The sequence below is a fragment of the Cryptotermes secundus genome, unplaced genomic scaffold (assembly GCF_002891405.2).
Source record: "Cryptotermes secundus unplaced genomic scaffold, Csec_1.0 scaffold1979, whole genome shotgun sequence".
Classification (NCBI taxonomy): Eukaryota; Metazoa; Arthropoda; class Insecta; order Blattodea; family Kalotermitidae; genus Cryptotermes; species Cryptotermes secundus.
In genome coordinates this window covers 15,977-31,988 of record NW_019732005.1, presented here as the reverse complement: position 1 = coordinate 31,988, position 16,012 = coordinate 15,977, and the positions used below count along the sequence as shown (strand labels likewise).

The 16,012-nt window shown below is 40.2% G+C and overlaps 1 protein-coding gene across 1 annotated transcript; it reads left to right on the top strand.

The window, feature by feature from the left end:
- Positions 1–680: 680 nt before the first annotated feature.
- LOC111867538 lies at positions 681–13,097 on the top strand. Its single transcript, XM_023857515.2, has 4 exons — positions 681–959; positions 8,178–8,405; positions 9,696–10,030; positions 10,495–13,097. Exons 1-4 carry the CDS (start codon positions 918–920, stop codon positions 12,023–12,025), a joined length of 2,136 nt encoding a protein of 711 aa, XP_023713283.1. The 5' UTR covers positions 681–917; the 3' UTR covers positions 12,026–13,097.
- Positions 13,098–16,012: the final 2,915 nt, after the last annotated feature.

Genomic DNA, 16,012 nt, shown 5'->3' with positions numbered 1-16,012 from the left:
AATAATAATAATAATAATAATAATAATAATAATAATAATAATAATAATTCAGGTGTGGGGCAATGCTGAGTCCCTCGGTACTGCGATCACAAGTGCTCTGCTGTACCAGCTCCGGCTAACAGATTGGTATGAAGCACTCATGAAATGAAAATTTGAACAGAGAAGTCGAAGCGTTCGGAGAAAAATCTGCTCTAGTGCCATTTTGTGCACTAAATAACCCACAATGACATCTCTGGGATTATACCCAGACCTCCGCGGTGAGAAGTCGGCCACTAGTAGCCTGAGGTAAGGCGTAGTCCGAGGATAATAATAAAATGGATCTTAAAGGGTATGGTATGATGGCGTTAAGTGGATTCATCTGGTTCAGGATAGAAACCAATCGTGACCTTGTGAACACGGCAATGAACAGGCGTTTTGTAAAAGCCTGGAGACTTTCTTGGTTGGCTGAGCGGCTATCAGCTTCTCAAGGAGGATTCTATTCCATGCTGTTAACTACACCGCTCAGTCGGTCACTTGGTCATGCAAGAAACAAATGTCCGAGCCTACACGTGTCTAATTGTCTGCCTGCAACTCACAGCAGTAAAGCCATTATCAGTTAACGCGTTCCAGTGCATACGTGTGGGGGGTGGGGCGTGGAGTGGTACCGGTGGGAAAGTTGCTACAAGCGGTTCTGAATATCCTTCAGTAACAATACAGATATCACAGCGCGGGCACTGCTTTGAATTGCCAAGCTATTTTATATGTTTCCGCAACTGAAAGAAGCATACTGTTATGCTTTACAATGGATGTTCATTTATGTGGTTTGAAATGCAAATTATAAGTAAGTTTTGATGACCTTGACATTTTGAAGGTGAAATTCTGTGATTTACACTGCAGCGGAACAAGAAAGTATAGCTGAAGTTTCGAAAGGTAACGAGATGGCGTGCGACAAGATAGTGGTTGTTAAAGTACTCGAAGTGGTAAGTCACAAAAAGATTTTTTAATAATTTCCAGGGCAGATTTAAGTGATCTGGGCAGTCACTCCGGGCATCCACACAACAGAAATAGTATCCACAGATATTACTGAAATATTTATTTCTCTAAAAGTAAAATCAGAAGAGTAAAGATATCCCTGTAACAGGCCGTGGAGGCTCATAGGGTTGTGAGATGTTGAGGATCCTATATTTTCTATAGGCAATCGGCTAACACATGGCGGTGAGGTTGTCAGTCTTACGCGCCGGCCGATCATTACCCCCCAGTAAGATCCCTGGTACTCATTTCTGTTTAGAGGCTGAGTCGACCCCAGGGCCATAATGCGGCTGGAAGGATTAAGTAAATTGAAAAAATCCACCTAATCGGGATTCGATCTCGTGATCTTCAAGCTTGTAGCATAGTGCCTCAACCAACTACGCTACCGTGTGCCCCCATTTATTTCTCTAAAATCACGAAAAGTTAATTCGAATGTGTAGTTATTATAAGAAGAACTGTCATAACCTAAGTTTGTTACTGGTGGGGACTTCAACATTTTGATTATATCGGGACCCGCACTAGAGGAGGTCTGACCCGATAATTGCATGTTGTTATGTCTGTGCAAACTCAGTTCGTCTACTCACGTCGGCAGATAAATTGCTTTAATAGTCTGTATCATGATTTAGAAGGCAAAGAGTGTTTCTTAGTAGAAGTGTAAGTCCGAAAAAGTTTCTGTTCTCTGGTGATCGTTATTATAAGTGGGATCAATTCATAAAATTAATGCATAATGGAAAGATCCTGACTGTTAGCATATTCCATCTTCGAAACCACTGAATAATTTTTGATGAAATTTGATACCGAGTCCACAATAAAACTCGTCGGTTGAGTTTAATTTTAAACAAATATCAACGTTATTTTAAGCAAAGTTCAAGGTAAACTGTACTGCACTTCTCAGAAACGGCTAATCGTACGAACAAAGTGTACATATTTAGATCTGAGATTCTCACAGCCGTGATCATGGGATATAACGCTGTGTAGCGCGGTACAAATCAACCGACGTTTCGGAGGAAAAATCGTCTCAGTTTTCAGCTTCGAAGGTTAAGTCGAACAAGAAACTAGTACGAATGAGGTTAGCAAGCCTAATCCAGAATTCTTTCTTCGTTTGCTCTTCTACCCTGAGGACTGAGGCAAATTTTTTCTGCGAAACTTTGGTTGACTTTCACATAACCACACGGCGTTATGTGTCAGAAGATATAACTCTTCAGCGTGTACCTAGCTTAAAATATACAGTCCATTATTTGAAATTAGGATGTTGTATGACAAGTATGTAGCCGGTCACAGTAGCCGAGCGGTCTAAGGCATGTACTGTCTTCGCTCGCTCGGAAGCCGGGATCGTGGGTTCGGATCTGTTTCCTGTGAGGTACGAACTGAATTCTTATATATTATTCTTATACACTGCCGGTCACAGTAGCCGAGCGGTCTAAGGCATGTACTGTCTTCGCTCGCTCGGAAGCCGGGATCGTGGGTTCGGATCTGTTTCCTGTGAGGTACGAACTGAATTCTTATATATTATTCTTATACACTGCCGGTCACAGTAGCCGAGCGGTCTAAGGCATGTACTGTCTTCGCTCGCTCGGAAGCCGGGACCGTGGGTTCGAATCCCACTCAGGGCATGGATGATTGTGTGCGTTTTTCTGTTTGTCTATAGGTAGAGGCCTTGCGACGAGCTGATCACCCGCACAAGGAGCCCTACCGTATGTGTAAGAAAACCGAAGTGAACGGAGTTCATGGAGGTAGGCCTAGGCCCACAGGGGCTGTAGTGCCAAGGGGAAAAAAACAAAAACAATTAGTGCAATATACCTTAGTCAGATATCTTTAAAGCTGATAATTATGTTTGTGTACTGTGAAACAGAGAACTGAAATGTCTCTGACTCACAAGACATAACTTCGGTATTGTAACTTACCTCTAATTGAAGCGAGCTAATGGAAAATTCGCTTTTATTCTCTTTGTCAACTTTTGACTATGAAAAATTTAATATGTAGTCTAACTATCTGGTTAATCATTTCTCTCATATTTGCTGACGGGTTTATGAAGGCGATCTTCCCCCCCCCCCGGAGAGGTAGCAGAACTCTGTCACGTTTGTTTGGAGATTACAAAATATATTTAGCAGAAGTTGGCTAGAACCAACGTCGTGTTTAAAGTGTTAGAGCTCTGTGGTTCGTATCCTGAAGGTTAAGCGTTTCATTCTTGACCCAGAAGCAAGCAACCATTCTTCAGCCTTTCTGGATAAATGCTATAGTATAGCGCAGTAGACATGATCACTGGATCCCAGCCCCCATTCACAGGCATTTTGCCGCTTAGTTGCAAGTGTGGTCTGTATTCTTCCCTCAAAGTAAGAAACAATTGGTGTTTTCGAAATTATGGGGATGACAGTTTGTGAGCTGAACAATAAATGTCTCTAGGCCTTACTCTTCAAACGTCATCATGCATTTCATTTGTATCTCTTCCTGTTGTTCCAGGATATTTAAACTATTGTTAACATTTTTAAGTGACTGTGTTTGAAAGCAGGGTGCTGATGAGAACATTGCGAATTAAGGCAGAGGGAGTATTATGAGAATTAAGGAAAATATTACAACTAGGAGCTTCATAACTTTTACTCCTACCGGAATAGCTCAGTCGGTATATTTATAGGTTAAGGCCTTCGAAGCCGGAGTTCGAATCCCGGCAGGAGTAGGTGATTTTTCTTTACTTCACAGTGTCCAGACTGGAGCTCTTTCCTATTCAGCCTCCTATACGATCGGTATCTGGATTAAAGCGGCCGGGGCGTGAAACCGAGGTAAAGAATAGAGTTACATTCTCCTATACGTCTTCATGGTATGGTGTTTAATTAATTAAACACAATGATCAATTTTATTTTATTTTAATTATCAAAAATTATTATGCTGATCAAATTAATGTGAAAAAAACTAGAACGTGCGAATTTATTTTCAGCTCTTTACCGTCCACCATGCAACAACATCAAGATTTTAAAATTCAGTCCTCTTAAAATTCGTCACTGCACTACATGTTTCGGCCTACTCGTCCATTTTCAGATGCGCTGAAATTCGAGTGAAATGCTGTGCCTCCAGCGATACTGCTATCGGTGGTTCCGTACTTACACTGTTTCTAAATGAAACCAGTGTGGTTCGTCCTTCTGTTGTCTCTCTTGCTATGCCTGTTGCCTGTCTAGTGCGCAGTGTACTGTTGAACGTGCAAGGTTGTCATTGCATACGTAATTTTAGGTCACTTCTGCTTGTAGATGGGAGGATGTACGATAGATGTTAAAGAAATAGGCTGTGAGGGTGTAGACTGGAATTATCTGGCTCATGATATGATCCAATGGCTGTGTCTTGTGAAGACGATTTCGTGAAAGACGCGGAATTTCTCCATCTGAACTATCAGGTTCTCAAAAACAATTTTACAGCATGGAGTTTGTCAATTAGATAATTTCTACTAAAGCTGTGTTCAACTTACTCGGAACACATGACCAGTTCAGTCCCCAATATGGCACAACAATCTCGAATTCGTGTTTGCTAGATGGACGAAACATGTGTTGCCACAGCTTCAGTTAAGCACCTGCAAAAGGTTCGGTTAGAAAATAAGAAGAAATACAGTATGTTACTGCTATTGTTCACATACAAAGGCGGAAGCCATGCTGAAGGATCGTGTTCTCAAAGTACGTATGCAGAAACCGGTTTAGTGATAAGAGGACGCCGTAACATTTATCACGAATCGTGACCCGAGTGAAGCTCGAATGACTGGTTATGACTCTGAATGCGCATTGTTTTCTCTCGGTCTACTCTCTTCCACACAAACCCCACGCACCCACGAAATTTGTTTTGTATTGGTCAATATAGACACCGGGGTGATGGGCAGCTGAAAGAAGCTCGTGATTATGGTGTACATCTATTGAAAAGAAGAAGATGCGAATTGCAATGACTATATTATGAATAGCTCTCCATTTTATGTTCTTTAACTTTCAAGCCGAGACTCTTCCCGAATGACTGGTGGCCCCCTACCCCCTACAAAAGATAAACCTAACCATGAACCAGTTCTTTTTCTACAAAGAGTCGTCATTACTCCTACCTTAACCCTTCACTTACCAATCACCATCTAAACGCAGCAGGAACATCGAGAAACCCTGGGAACTCAATAGAGATTAAGTTTATAGAACTGAAATCACCACGTGACAACAACAGGGATTAAGAAATTATTACGAAAATTTTGCAGTTCTCGTAGATGTGTGATAAAACCTTTCGATAGAACCATAGAAACGACTGTTAATTTCATAGAGACGCTTTGGTTCCCACAAGCCTATCCATTGCTGCGGAAACGTACCTAGAGAGCCGTTCTCTAGCAATGAACTATTCCGGCTTTCAGTTGTCATGTCACAATATACTAATGGAACAATTGCGGATCATAATTAGTGACGTAGATTATTACGTTATAATTGGGAAGTTATTATAATCTGTTTTCTACATATTTTCGATATTATTATATCAAGGGGAAATTCAGACATACGTGTATATACTTTCCTCAGGGACTTTTCTTCCGTAAGGTTGCCTACACATGGTATGACGTACCTTAGTTCGTAGAGTAGATGGATTTTAATTTATATTTCCAGATACTGTCTATACAGATGGAAGTTTTCGAAGGAAGCCAGGTGTCATAGCTTTCTTTTTCAGAACTTGTATAAGAAAACTGTGACAAAGAAATGTGACTTCTGAATTTTTTGTGTTTATTTTGCCTATTTTTATACTCATTCTTATACGCTCAACACGACCTGTGGGAACTCCGATGCGAATTGTATAGTATTACGAAAACATCTCCCTCAGTACAATAGAAACATGTCCATTCTTTGGAGTAATAATTGATGCTAATCAAGTAGCTAACCTCCGTGGCTGAGGTAGTCATGAGGTAAGTCTGCATGCAAGGTCTGCCCACTCATCCATTCCGACCTCCAGCCACACACGTCAGGGCAAAGTTGTTTCTCAGCTTAATCACATGAACGGCTTGAGGCAGCAAGTATATTATACACGTAGATATACAGAAGCCGCAGCCTAGCACACCGACATTCTACCAGCAAAAGAAGTTGCAACTCCAAGAGTGATACCGCAAAATTAAGTAGGGACTGTACTGATCCCTTGAACGATTCCATCTTCATATTCCTGGAACTGTTATGCTTCTCCAGTCAGTCTGGTAATTGTGATCACACGAATATTGGTGAAAGTGAGAGCCGTCGCTATTCTCAGCAGGCAAAGCGAATACAGAGACAGAATGGGAGAAGTCTTGAGTGCCGGCATCCAAAATGTACCTGGGATTTCTGTCTACGGCCTCAGTACAGATATCCGAGATGGTCTTTTTGCTATAGCTTCTGTACCTGGTGGATACAAATTAAACTCGTACGAGTATGTCATGTTTTTCTTTGAATGAAAATATGGAAGTTCAGAAGTGAGGCCAACGTAATCTTGAACTGCTAGTCGTAATAATTATAAGCGGATTACATGAAGGAATGAATGAATGTATGAGGGGTAGGCCTTCTTGGCCCTTGCACCGCGACCTACAGTGGTCTATCGTGCTAGCGGACTACATAAGTCAGTAACTAACTAAATGGAGCATAGTCCATCACAATATAATAGTTGCTCACCTCGTAAAAAAAGTCGCAGCATTGTACCGTGTTCACAGGAATGTACATTCTAGATCTAGGCTATATATATACATAGTGGAGAGTATGGTTCGCACATCGGTCACTTTGTCCCAAGCGGAGAGTCCCCACTGTCCACTGAATATAAAACTGAGAGAGTTCCATAGCTTGTTCGGAGACAATGCCACTCAGGGAACACCATGTACCTATCAGAATCTATGTCGCCCTTGCAGCCCATGTCCCATAACTTTACTGATGCCATAAGCGGCCTCCGTAGTCTAGAGGTAACGTTCCCACCTCATGACTCAAGGTACGCGGGTTCAAATACCCGGCGGAGGTCGTCGAATTTTTAAGGGCAGAAAAATTCAGGGAACAAGTCCTCCGGGAGGGACTTTAAGCCGTGTGTCCCGTGTGTCCCGTGTCGTAGCTTTACGGCACGTAAAAGAACCTCATACCTCCAAAGGAGGTCACTGAGCAAAATTGCGGACGTTTGCCGCCCAACAGCAGTCACTAATACCTCCGGTAGATGGGGGAAGCATTATAGATACCTCTCAGCTAGTAGAGCCGGTCTCGCTGGCTGGGCGGGACTGATGGTAAGCACCAATACCGGTAGGATATAGAGGCTGGTAGAAATCATAGAGGGAAGCACAATCACCACTACAGGTCTAAGTGCATGGGGAAACCCACCCTCTCCAATAACTAACTAACTACTGATGCCATATATACATGTTTCATTCGTGGCTGTGCATATGAAATATCACAGAGTAATTTCTTTGCCAACATGATGTAGATGAGGCACAGTTTTATTTTGTGGAAGATAGAATTTTGTTTGGGATATCTTTTATGCAGTTTAAAAAAATACGGCATTATTTTACTGGGAAGGGGACAAATAAATATCTGAGTTGTATAGGAATTTTTTCCCAGTTTAGTTTAATATTTTGCAACTTGCTTTCAAATCTTTGTTTTCAGAAGGTTCTGACATTCTTCTGTCTAAAAGGACAAACAAACAAACAAACAAACAAACAAGCAAACAAACAAACAAACACTAAGCAGGCTTATTAGTTGTACTTATTAGATAACCAAGTACACAGTATAAGACATTTCACTCTTTCATGAACTATTACTTATGTTTTTTATGCATTAGTTTTCTTGCGGTCTCTTGCCACAACGTCTTGTGATCAAAATATGTTAAATTGGGCACAAATATTCTTCTCAGCACTTTTCTGAAGCGCACCCAATCTCTGTCCTTTCACTAGAGTGTGGGGCTCAGCAGATCCAAAGACTGAAAAGTGTTTCCACTGTTGCATAACTTGGCAACCAACCGTTTTTTAAAGAGTCTGTCTTCGTGGTAACTCATTCCACATCCCATTGCCCAACAACGGCTTGACATGTCACAATATTCATAGGTACAAATGCAAAATTAACTTATGTGATTAAAAAATGTTGTACATAGCATTGTTTTTTTTGCATGCATCACAATCTATATTTAAAGTGTATTGAAATTGATTATGGGGCTCAAGGTTCAGATGCCCACTTTTCCCACAGCTCCTATGCTGCACATGTGTTATCTACAAGAGGCTGACAGATGATGAGGCCTTCCGCACCTTCTATCTTCTCAAGAAATTGTCCCGAGAGTGGCCTTTACTCAACAATGTGACGTGGGAACAAAATGGAGACTTCTTTACAGATGTTGTACTTGGAAGTTACATCATCATAACACTGGGTCTTCTGGTTGGTTACCTCTGTGGAGAGCTCAGAAATGGCAGAAAGATGGTGAGTCAATGAGCCCCATAAATTAGTTATATGCATTCCAAGTGCTGATCCACGGCCCAGTATTTTTCAGAGTTTATATGGTTTTCCCTAGATGAAGACTGGAAGTCCACATTTTAGTAGAACACAGCTCCATCCTGCTAATGTAAGATGGTTATCCTAATGTGTTACATAATTTCTTTATGCATTACAGCAGTCGGGACCGAGGAACCATTCTAGCCAGATGAGTCAGTGGACAGACCATTCTGACTTACCACAACAAAATATTTAAGGATGCACAAATTTTACAAGTGTATACAGAGACTTCAGTGTAAATTTCTCTTTGCCACCATATGCAGACCTTTTCTAGGGTCAGTCAATCTCCTCTTCAGTGGGCAATGGGACTCTTTCTCCCAGGATGAAACAAATGTAGTTGAGGATGATGATTCATCTCCTCCATCAAGAGCCGAGTTTAATGATGTGGGAGCTTTATTTTCTATACCTTGTATTTTCTTAGCATGACACTCATTCAAAGAGACATTGTTTTCTTAATTCAAGCACATTTGAAGATAAATTTCTTGAAAATGACCATCTTCACATACCTCAGTACTTAATTTTCAGCTCAACAGCATATAAGTTTTGGCTTATTATTCATCTTCAGGACTTATTAGACTGTAGTCCGTTAACCACTGCAGTGGTTGATAAGGCAAAACATGTCTGCTAGTGAATATATATAGAAATTGTTTTGATAGGTACATATGATGAATTGCAAGAAACTATCTTGATGGTACACAATATGGATATGCATTCAGCCAAGCACGAATAGCTACATAAATTTGTCCAGTGTTGAAATAACACTACCATGAATGTGTCATGTCATGCATCTACATGTCTTTTTATCTCATACCACAGTCTACTGTTAATGTATTGGTCCCTTCATAATTACCATGGAGACCAAATACATGATAGCTGTCTCAGAAAAGACAGTCTGTAGATTGGATGCATCAGGTCAAATTTCCAGTAGAAGCATTTGGCAATGCTTGCCTTCAAGAATATATGTCTCATAGCTAAAGGATATTATCAACTCATATTCTTGGTAAAGGTGACAGGAGCATAAAGCTGACCTCTGAAAACTATCTAACACTGTAGTTAAGAATGTAGCCTGGTACATTTTACCCGTGCTTTGAAGGAACATAAGAAAACTTCTACGAGACTGCAGGACGTAACATCTAAGAAGACAGTACCCTTCATAGTCACTGCTATGAGAACTTCAAAATTTTGTAAAGCTATCAATCAATTATCTCTGGTTCACAGGAAAAATTCTTCCTTTGGATGGGAGCTCTGCTGTTTATTATTGTTGGCAGCCTGGTATATGCATCATTGGATTCAGTGCCCCCAGACCTGGTGGACAATGCAGCTGTTCTAGGGACACTGGCACTCATCACAGGGCTGTTGTTTCTCCTGGACATTGGTCTGAGCAGACCTAAACCTCCTCAAACTAAACAGCTTTACAAGGCAACTCAGACAGATACTGCCTCCAATTCTGTTGATCTACTAGATAAAGTGCATCGAGATCCAAATGGAGATAGGGTTATTGGAGAACTCAGGTCATCGCTCAAAACCCGGAGGAGAACAGACGATGATCTCAGGTATGATCACAATTGTAACAGTGGTGCTCTTTTCGCTGTCTAGGCTATACACTTAACTTCTGAGTGTAAGCTAGGGTACAGTAAGAGATATTTTGAAACTTCTGAGCAGCCAAAATCTGTACATCTTGCAAAATTTTACCAAGCAATTGATGATTTGGAACACCAACGTGTGAGGACAGTACTTAAAAAAATAGGGTGTCGTGATGTGAATTGGGCTAAAAGTACATGGTCCAGAGATATACACTTGTTGCAGTGGCAACTCTTGTACTCCAAATATACTGGACATAGTTTTGAATTAAAAACAACAAATGCAATACCTCAACAGTCAGTTACAATTTGAAAACCATCACGATTTAACTTATGCCATGGCACATATTAAGGAACTGTTGTAAGAAATAATTAGTATGTATTACATGACAGGAAACTCAAATAATACCAGCTTTAAATGCATCTCCATTCATCAGGTACCCTTCTGGTAGAGATTCAACACCAGACTTAATGCTCCAAGGAAATGGAAGAAGCATGGGAACTAGAGCAATACATGATGAGCAGATGACACCAGAAGGTTATCGACGCAATGGGAATTTCCTACCACATCAAAGTGTGGATCGTGGTAGGCAGTCACGTGATGGATCTGTAAGACAGGAACTACAATTTCCTTCAGACTTAGAGTTACATCATGACAGAGTTCCTAGAGACCAACCTGAAAGCCATATTCCAGTTAGCCATTTTTCTTCAGGCAAGTATCTCAATCAACACAATATTCCAACTAGAGACCAAAGACCATCTGACAGTCGTCGTCACCTAGGTCACCGCACATCTGAACAAGAAAATAGCAACTCCTCTTCAGGTGAACAAAGATACCTGGAACAAGGTGAAATCAGTCAAAGGCCTGAAAGTGTTACACCCGAACAGAAACACAGATCAAGGCCCAGAGAAATTTACAATGAAAGTGACAGTGATGTTGATGAAATTATGCATATTCCAACTGTCTCCTTTCTCTTGACAGAACGTGGTGAACCTGTTGAAGTGAGGCCAGGAAGTGCAGAGAACAGTCACAGAATTAAGCAACAACGAACAGGGAAAGGAAGTACTAAAAACACAAAACCTCTATCCTTGATGTCAGCAGCGTCCACTTCAGAGGATGCTATAAGCATGCGAAGGAAAAGAACTCTCATGGCAGCAGAGGATGAACCAAAACAGAAACACTTAGGACGTGAAGAAATACAAAGTCCAGAAACTCTTCCTGATGAAAGACAAAAAGAAAAGTATTTGTTTGGAGGTAAAGCAGCTGGAAAAGCCAGAGTATCAAGCAGCCGTAGTTTGGATATAGAAGCTGGAAGATCTGGCAGATTTGAAGGTACTTCACAGTCACCTTCACCTGATGTGGGACACTGGCGTTATGACAGTCGTGATGCAAATCTTGTCCGTCCAGAAAGAGAAATACCGTCATCACCTTCAGACCCTGGTTTTGTAAGACACACTGCTCACAACTGGCCAGACTCATCACCAAGAACTCCATCACAGTCACCTATAGATTCTGTGACACCTGGAGGGTCCAGAATACAGAACTGGCCTGACTCGCATTCTAGAACTCCTTCTCAGTCCCCACAAAACTGGTCTGAATCTGGAGCATCACTTCACCAAGGACCTGATTCACGCTCCAGGACACCATCTCAGTCAGCACAAGACATGTCAGAATCTACTTCTCCCTCAAATCACCATGTTCGTTGGTTAGAATCCCGTCAATCATCTGATGAAGGCGATTATGCAGATGCTTCACCACCACCTCCACCATCCAGACCACCTGTACTGCATCACCAACAAGCATCAAGTTCTGGACAGTCACAGAGCAAAAAACAGCGACAAGTTGAGGAAGAGGATGATGATGTCGATGAAGATATGCCAGCAGGAGGTTCACTGACTACACAGCTGCTTCAGAAATGGCTTAAACAACGAAAATCAAAAGTTGGAAAATCAAAATCAAATCCTTGAAGGAAGAGGTCGTTACACAACAAAGATATTGGAGATACAATTTCTAAGACTTTATAAAAGAAAGCAAAGTTGCAAAGAGGAACAAATAAGAATTAGAAGTTCTTAAGGCCTTTTGTGTTCAAGAAATGCTACGTGAACAAGTTTGCAGCATTTCTGCTTTTCAAAGTTAATCTATATCCTTTGTTTTAATATAGATAACAGGGAAATAGAGTTTGTACTGAGGTTGTGTGTGTGTGTGAGAGAGAGAGAGAGAGAGAAGGGGGGGAGGGGATTTTATGAAGCCATCAGTAGTTAGACTACATAGTGTCAAATGGTAGGGTGACAGGCGAAATAGGGAAAGGAAGCAGTCATAGTCTAATCAAGGTATTTTCTCAGCATTTCCTGGGTGGATAATGGAAAACTGACAGACTTCATTCTGAATAGAGGTTGTTCCAGCTGAAATCGAACCAAGCACTTCCAAAATACAATTCTAGAGTTTTACCATAATTCCAGCCAGCTCAATGAGATTGTGTAGCATTAACTTTTGAGTAGGATCACCCATATGTGGCAGGACTTTCGCAATCTGTGAATACACTAACTATAGCAGTCCTACAGCACCTACACATCAACCAGTTCCAGGGTGTTGAACATGGTGACACCCATGAGGATTTGATATGTATTTCATAATGATCTGGAAAATTTTGTATAAAAACAGACTTGACTTCAGATGAAATGCAGATGTTTCAATAAATTGAATATGGCATTGAAATATCATTCATCCAGCTTGTCGAGATTGTACAGATTTCTTCATGAGCAATTGATATTTGTTGCAAATTTCCTGTCCAACAATTTACTTTTAAGCAAACAAGTCAAATCAAAATATATACCTAATGAGAAGAGATCCTCTAGTACATCTTACTATGACATGCCAGATCAGGTGTTCCCTCATCTCCAATACTCCAATCTCCAATACAGAGTGATCTGAATTTTGATTTGACATCTGTATCCAGGATATAGCTGGTCACAGTAGCCGAGCGGTGTAAGACATTCACTGTCTTCGCTCGCTCGGAAGCTGGGATCGTGGGTTCGAATCCCACTCAGGGCATGGATGTTTGTGTGCGTTTTTCTGTTTGGGCATGTGTGCGTTTTTCTGTTTGGGTACAAGTAGAGGGCTTGCAACAAGCTGATCACCTGCCCAGTGAGTCCTACCGAATGTGTAAGATCTAGAAAAATGAAGTGAACGGAGAAGTTCAAGGAGGTAGGCCTAGGCCCACTGGAGCTGTAGTGCCAAGGAAAAAAAATCCAGGATATAGTCTGGATGATTCTATTTGAAAAACTGTAGGACTGAGCATTACATGCAAGTAATTATCTACAGATAATACTATCAAATGTTCCTGACACATTATCACACAAAGCTTTTATACTTTTTTCCCCCTGTATTAAGAACACTGTATCACTTGTTAAAATTATGTGTCCTTAATGACATATATATATTTCAAAATTTTTTGAATATAATACCTCACTCAAAGACATTCAAGATAAGCTAAATCTGATTCCACTGAATGCCATTTGTCCCGTTTTCTGGTTTCTGAATTATGGGTACCCTACGTTTGAACTGTATGATCCATGGCATTCAGATGTGTTTTTCTCTAACTTGGATTATCTTGACCGCATTTAAATTCAAAGAATATCAAACACAAAAATGCAGCAAATTATTTTCTGAACAAGCAATACCATTTGAAAAACTGAACAACTTTGGAATAACTTGTGCTGTTGTTTTATTTTTCAAATTGTGCTAAGAATTTTCCAAAAATTAAATATATTTTATATAGTATTAAAGAGGAAAAGGTCTGAATATATAATAACACATTTCACAACAGCGACCACAACCACCAGCAATGATGCTAAATGCTCTGGAAACAAGATTGTAAAAATATACAGTGTATATTTGATTGAGTGTTCTGTAAATTTTATTATAAATGAAATAACTAATACTACGGTGAATATTTCCAATAATAAACAAATATTAAATTAATATGAAATTATTAACTTTTAGGATACTTGAACAAACTGATGAGAATTCAAAACCATACATAGGCCTACTGACTGAATGACTAACCAGTATTAAGGCTTTAATGTTTACTGTTATTACACTCCCTAACAAAAATTAAATAGATTCCTATATAAACTGTATAATATATTCTCCAAAGTTATACTGTAATAATATTTAAATATATATATATATATAATATAAAATAATTTATTTAAAGAATAAAACAATCTGATTTTACAGCAGTCTAAAATCAATAAAGAATTCTTTCTGTTTTTTTCTTTACTGGAATTGTCTTCTAAAGGACATTGTTGAATGCTGAATATGAAAAATAAAAAATTTAGTCATAACATCCCTTGTTCAATTGCCCCCAAAATTGTAAGGCTTACAGAGGAAATGCATTGGACATAAAATATGTGTTTCATTTTTCTCCACAGCTTTTGTTTGAAACACTTTTCTCTCCAAAAGATATTTAGTTAGGGACATGCAGAAACACATGTAGCCTTGTTAAACATGCCTGACCTGAAATAAATTTGAAATAGTTGAACAGTAAAATTCTCAGGTTTTATGAAAATCTGACAGCAGTTCTCAAGTTGGTGCATGCTTATGGTCAGGCTGACTGGCAAAATTTAATAGGATTTTGAACATACCTAGAATGCGATGGAAAGGCCGTTTTGGTATCATGGTTATTAGGTCATCTGGTGGGAAAACTTCTCATGATTGCTTACAACTATTCTTCTGTTTGTTGTCTGACATTATGATGTACAGTATGTGAAGCCAATAATTCTGTTTGCGGTTATTTTCTACTTCTCTGCCTCTCTCTGGTAAGAGTACAGAAAGTAACAAAGGCACAAATTAATGCAGCTTACAATAACTATGACCTTTATGTTCTCAAGCATGTATATGTCATCATTACATTCATCCTTGAAAAAAATTAGTTGCAAAGAACACCTAACTATGGTCTTAAAAAAGGCTGACTTTTAAAAATCTTTCCCAATGTCACAACCATTTGTATGCTGTTATGAGTAGGAGTTTTAAAATTTGTGTTGTTTTTCTACCTGACAGAGATTTTAACAGAGGAAGTTACATACAGTTTTCCTTATCTTTTGTTCCCTCTTCACCTCCCAGAAGGTTCACAGAGTGGTCATGCTCCTCTATTGGCACACAAAATATGGACAAGTGAAACAATTTTCACAAAATTTTCGATCATTCTACAGCCATGTTTCTGCCCCTCTGTCAACAATGTCACAGAACTCTTCGAGGACAAACAGACATTGAATATTTATTTTGAACTCTTATGATTGCAGATATTTACAGAATATTTAAGTTTTATAGGGATTGTTTTTACTATGAATGAGAAATGACAACATAAAAGTCAAATAAATGATATTGTAACATGTTGCGGGACTGAGAACCCCCCTCCCCCCTCCTCTCCACGGTAACGTAGCGCTCCCCGCCACTCCCCTCCGCGGTGACGTCACGCGGTGACGTAACGCGCAACGCTAACGTAACCGTAATCAACGTCCTACTGTGACGTGGCACTCATTACGCCACAGGCAAGCACTGCAGCTATATAAGTGGATGCACAGTGCGTATCGATCAGTTCGAGTTCGAGTTCTAGTGGGGCTACCGCAGAGTTGTACTGAGTTGTACTGTTGTTGTACTGTAACAGTCGCCGAGTCAAGACGTAAAGTCAGCCAGTCAGTTGTATTCTGGCATTGGGAGTGTACTAATTGTGATACTGCAGGTAGCAGTAATCGTCAGATTGTAATTTGGGTGATTGTATGAGCGAATGTGAAATAAAACTCGCTACAACAAATACAACGAGAAGTTATTTGTCGCGATATAAGCCCGATACGCGACAACTGGTGTCAGAAGTGGGATTCGAACCCACGCCCACTTCCGACGCGGGGAAGTCGCGGACCCCAGAACAAACTGGCCGCCGTCAGCAGGAAGGT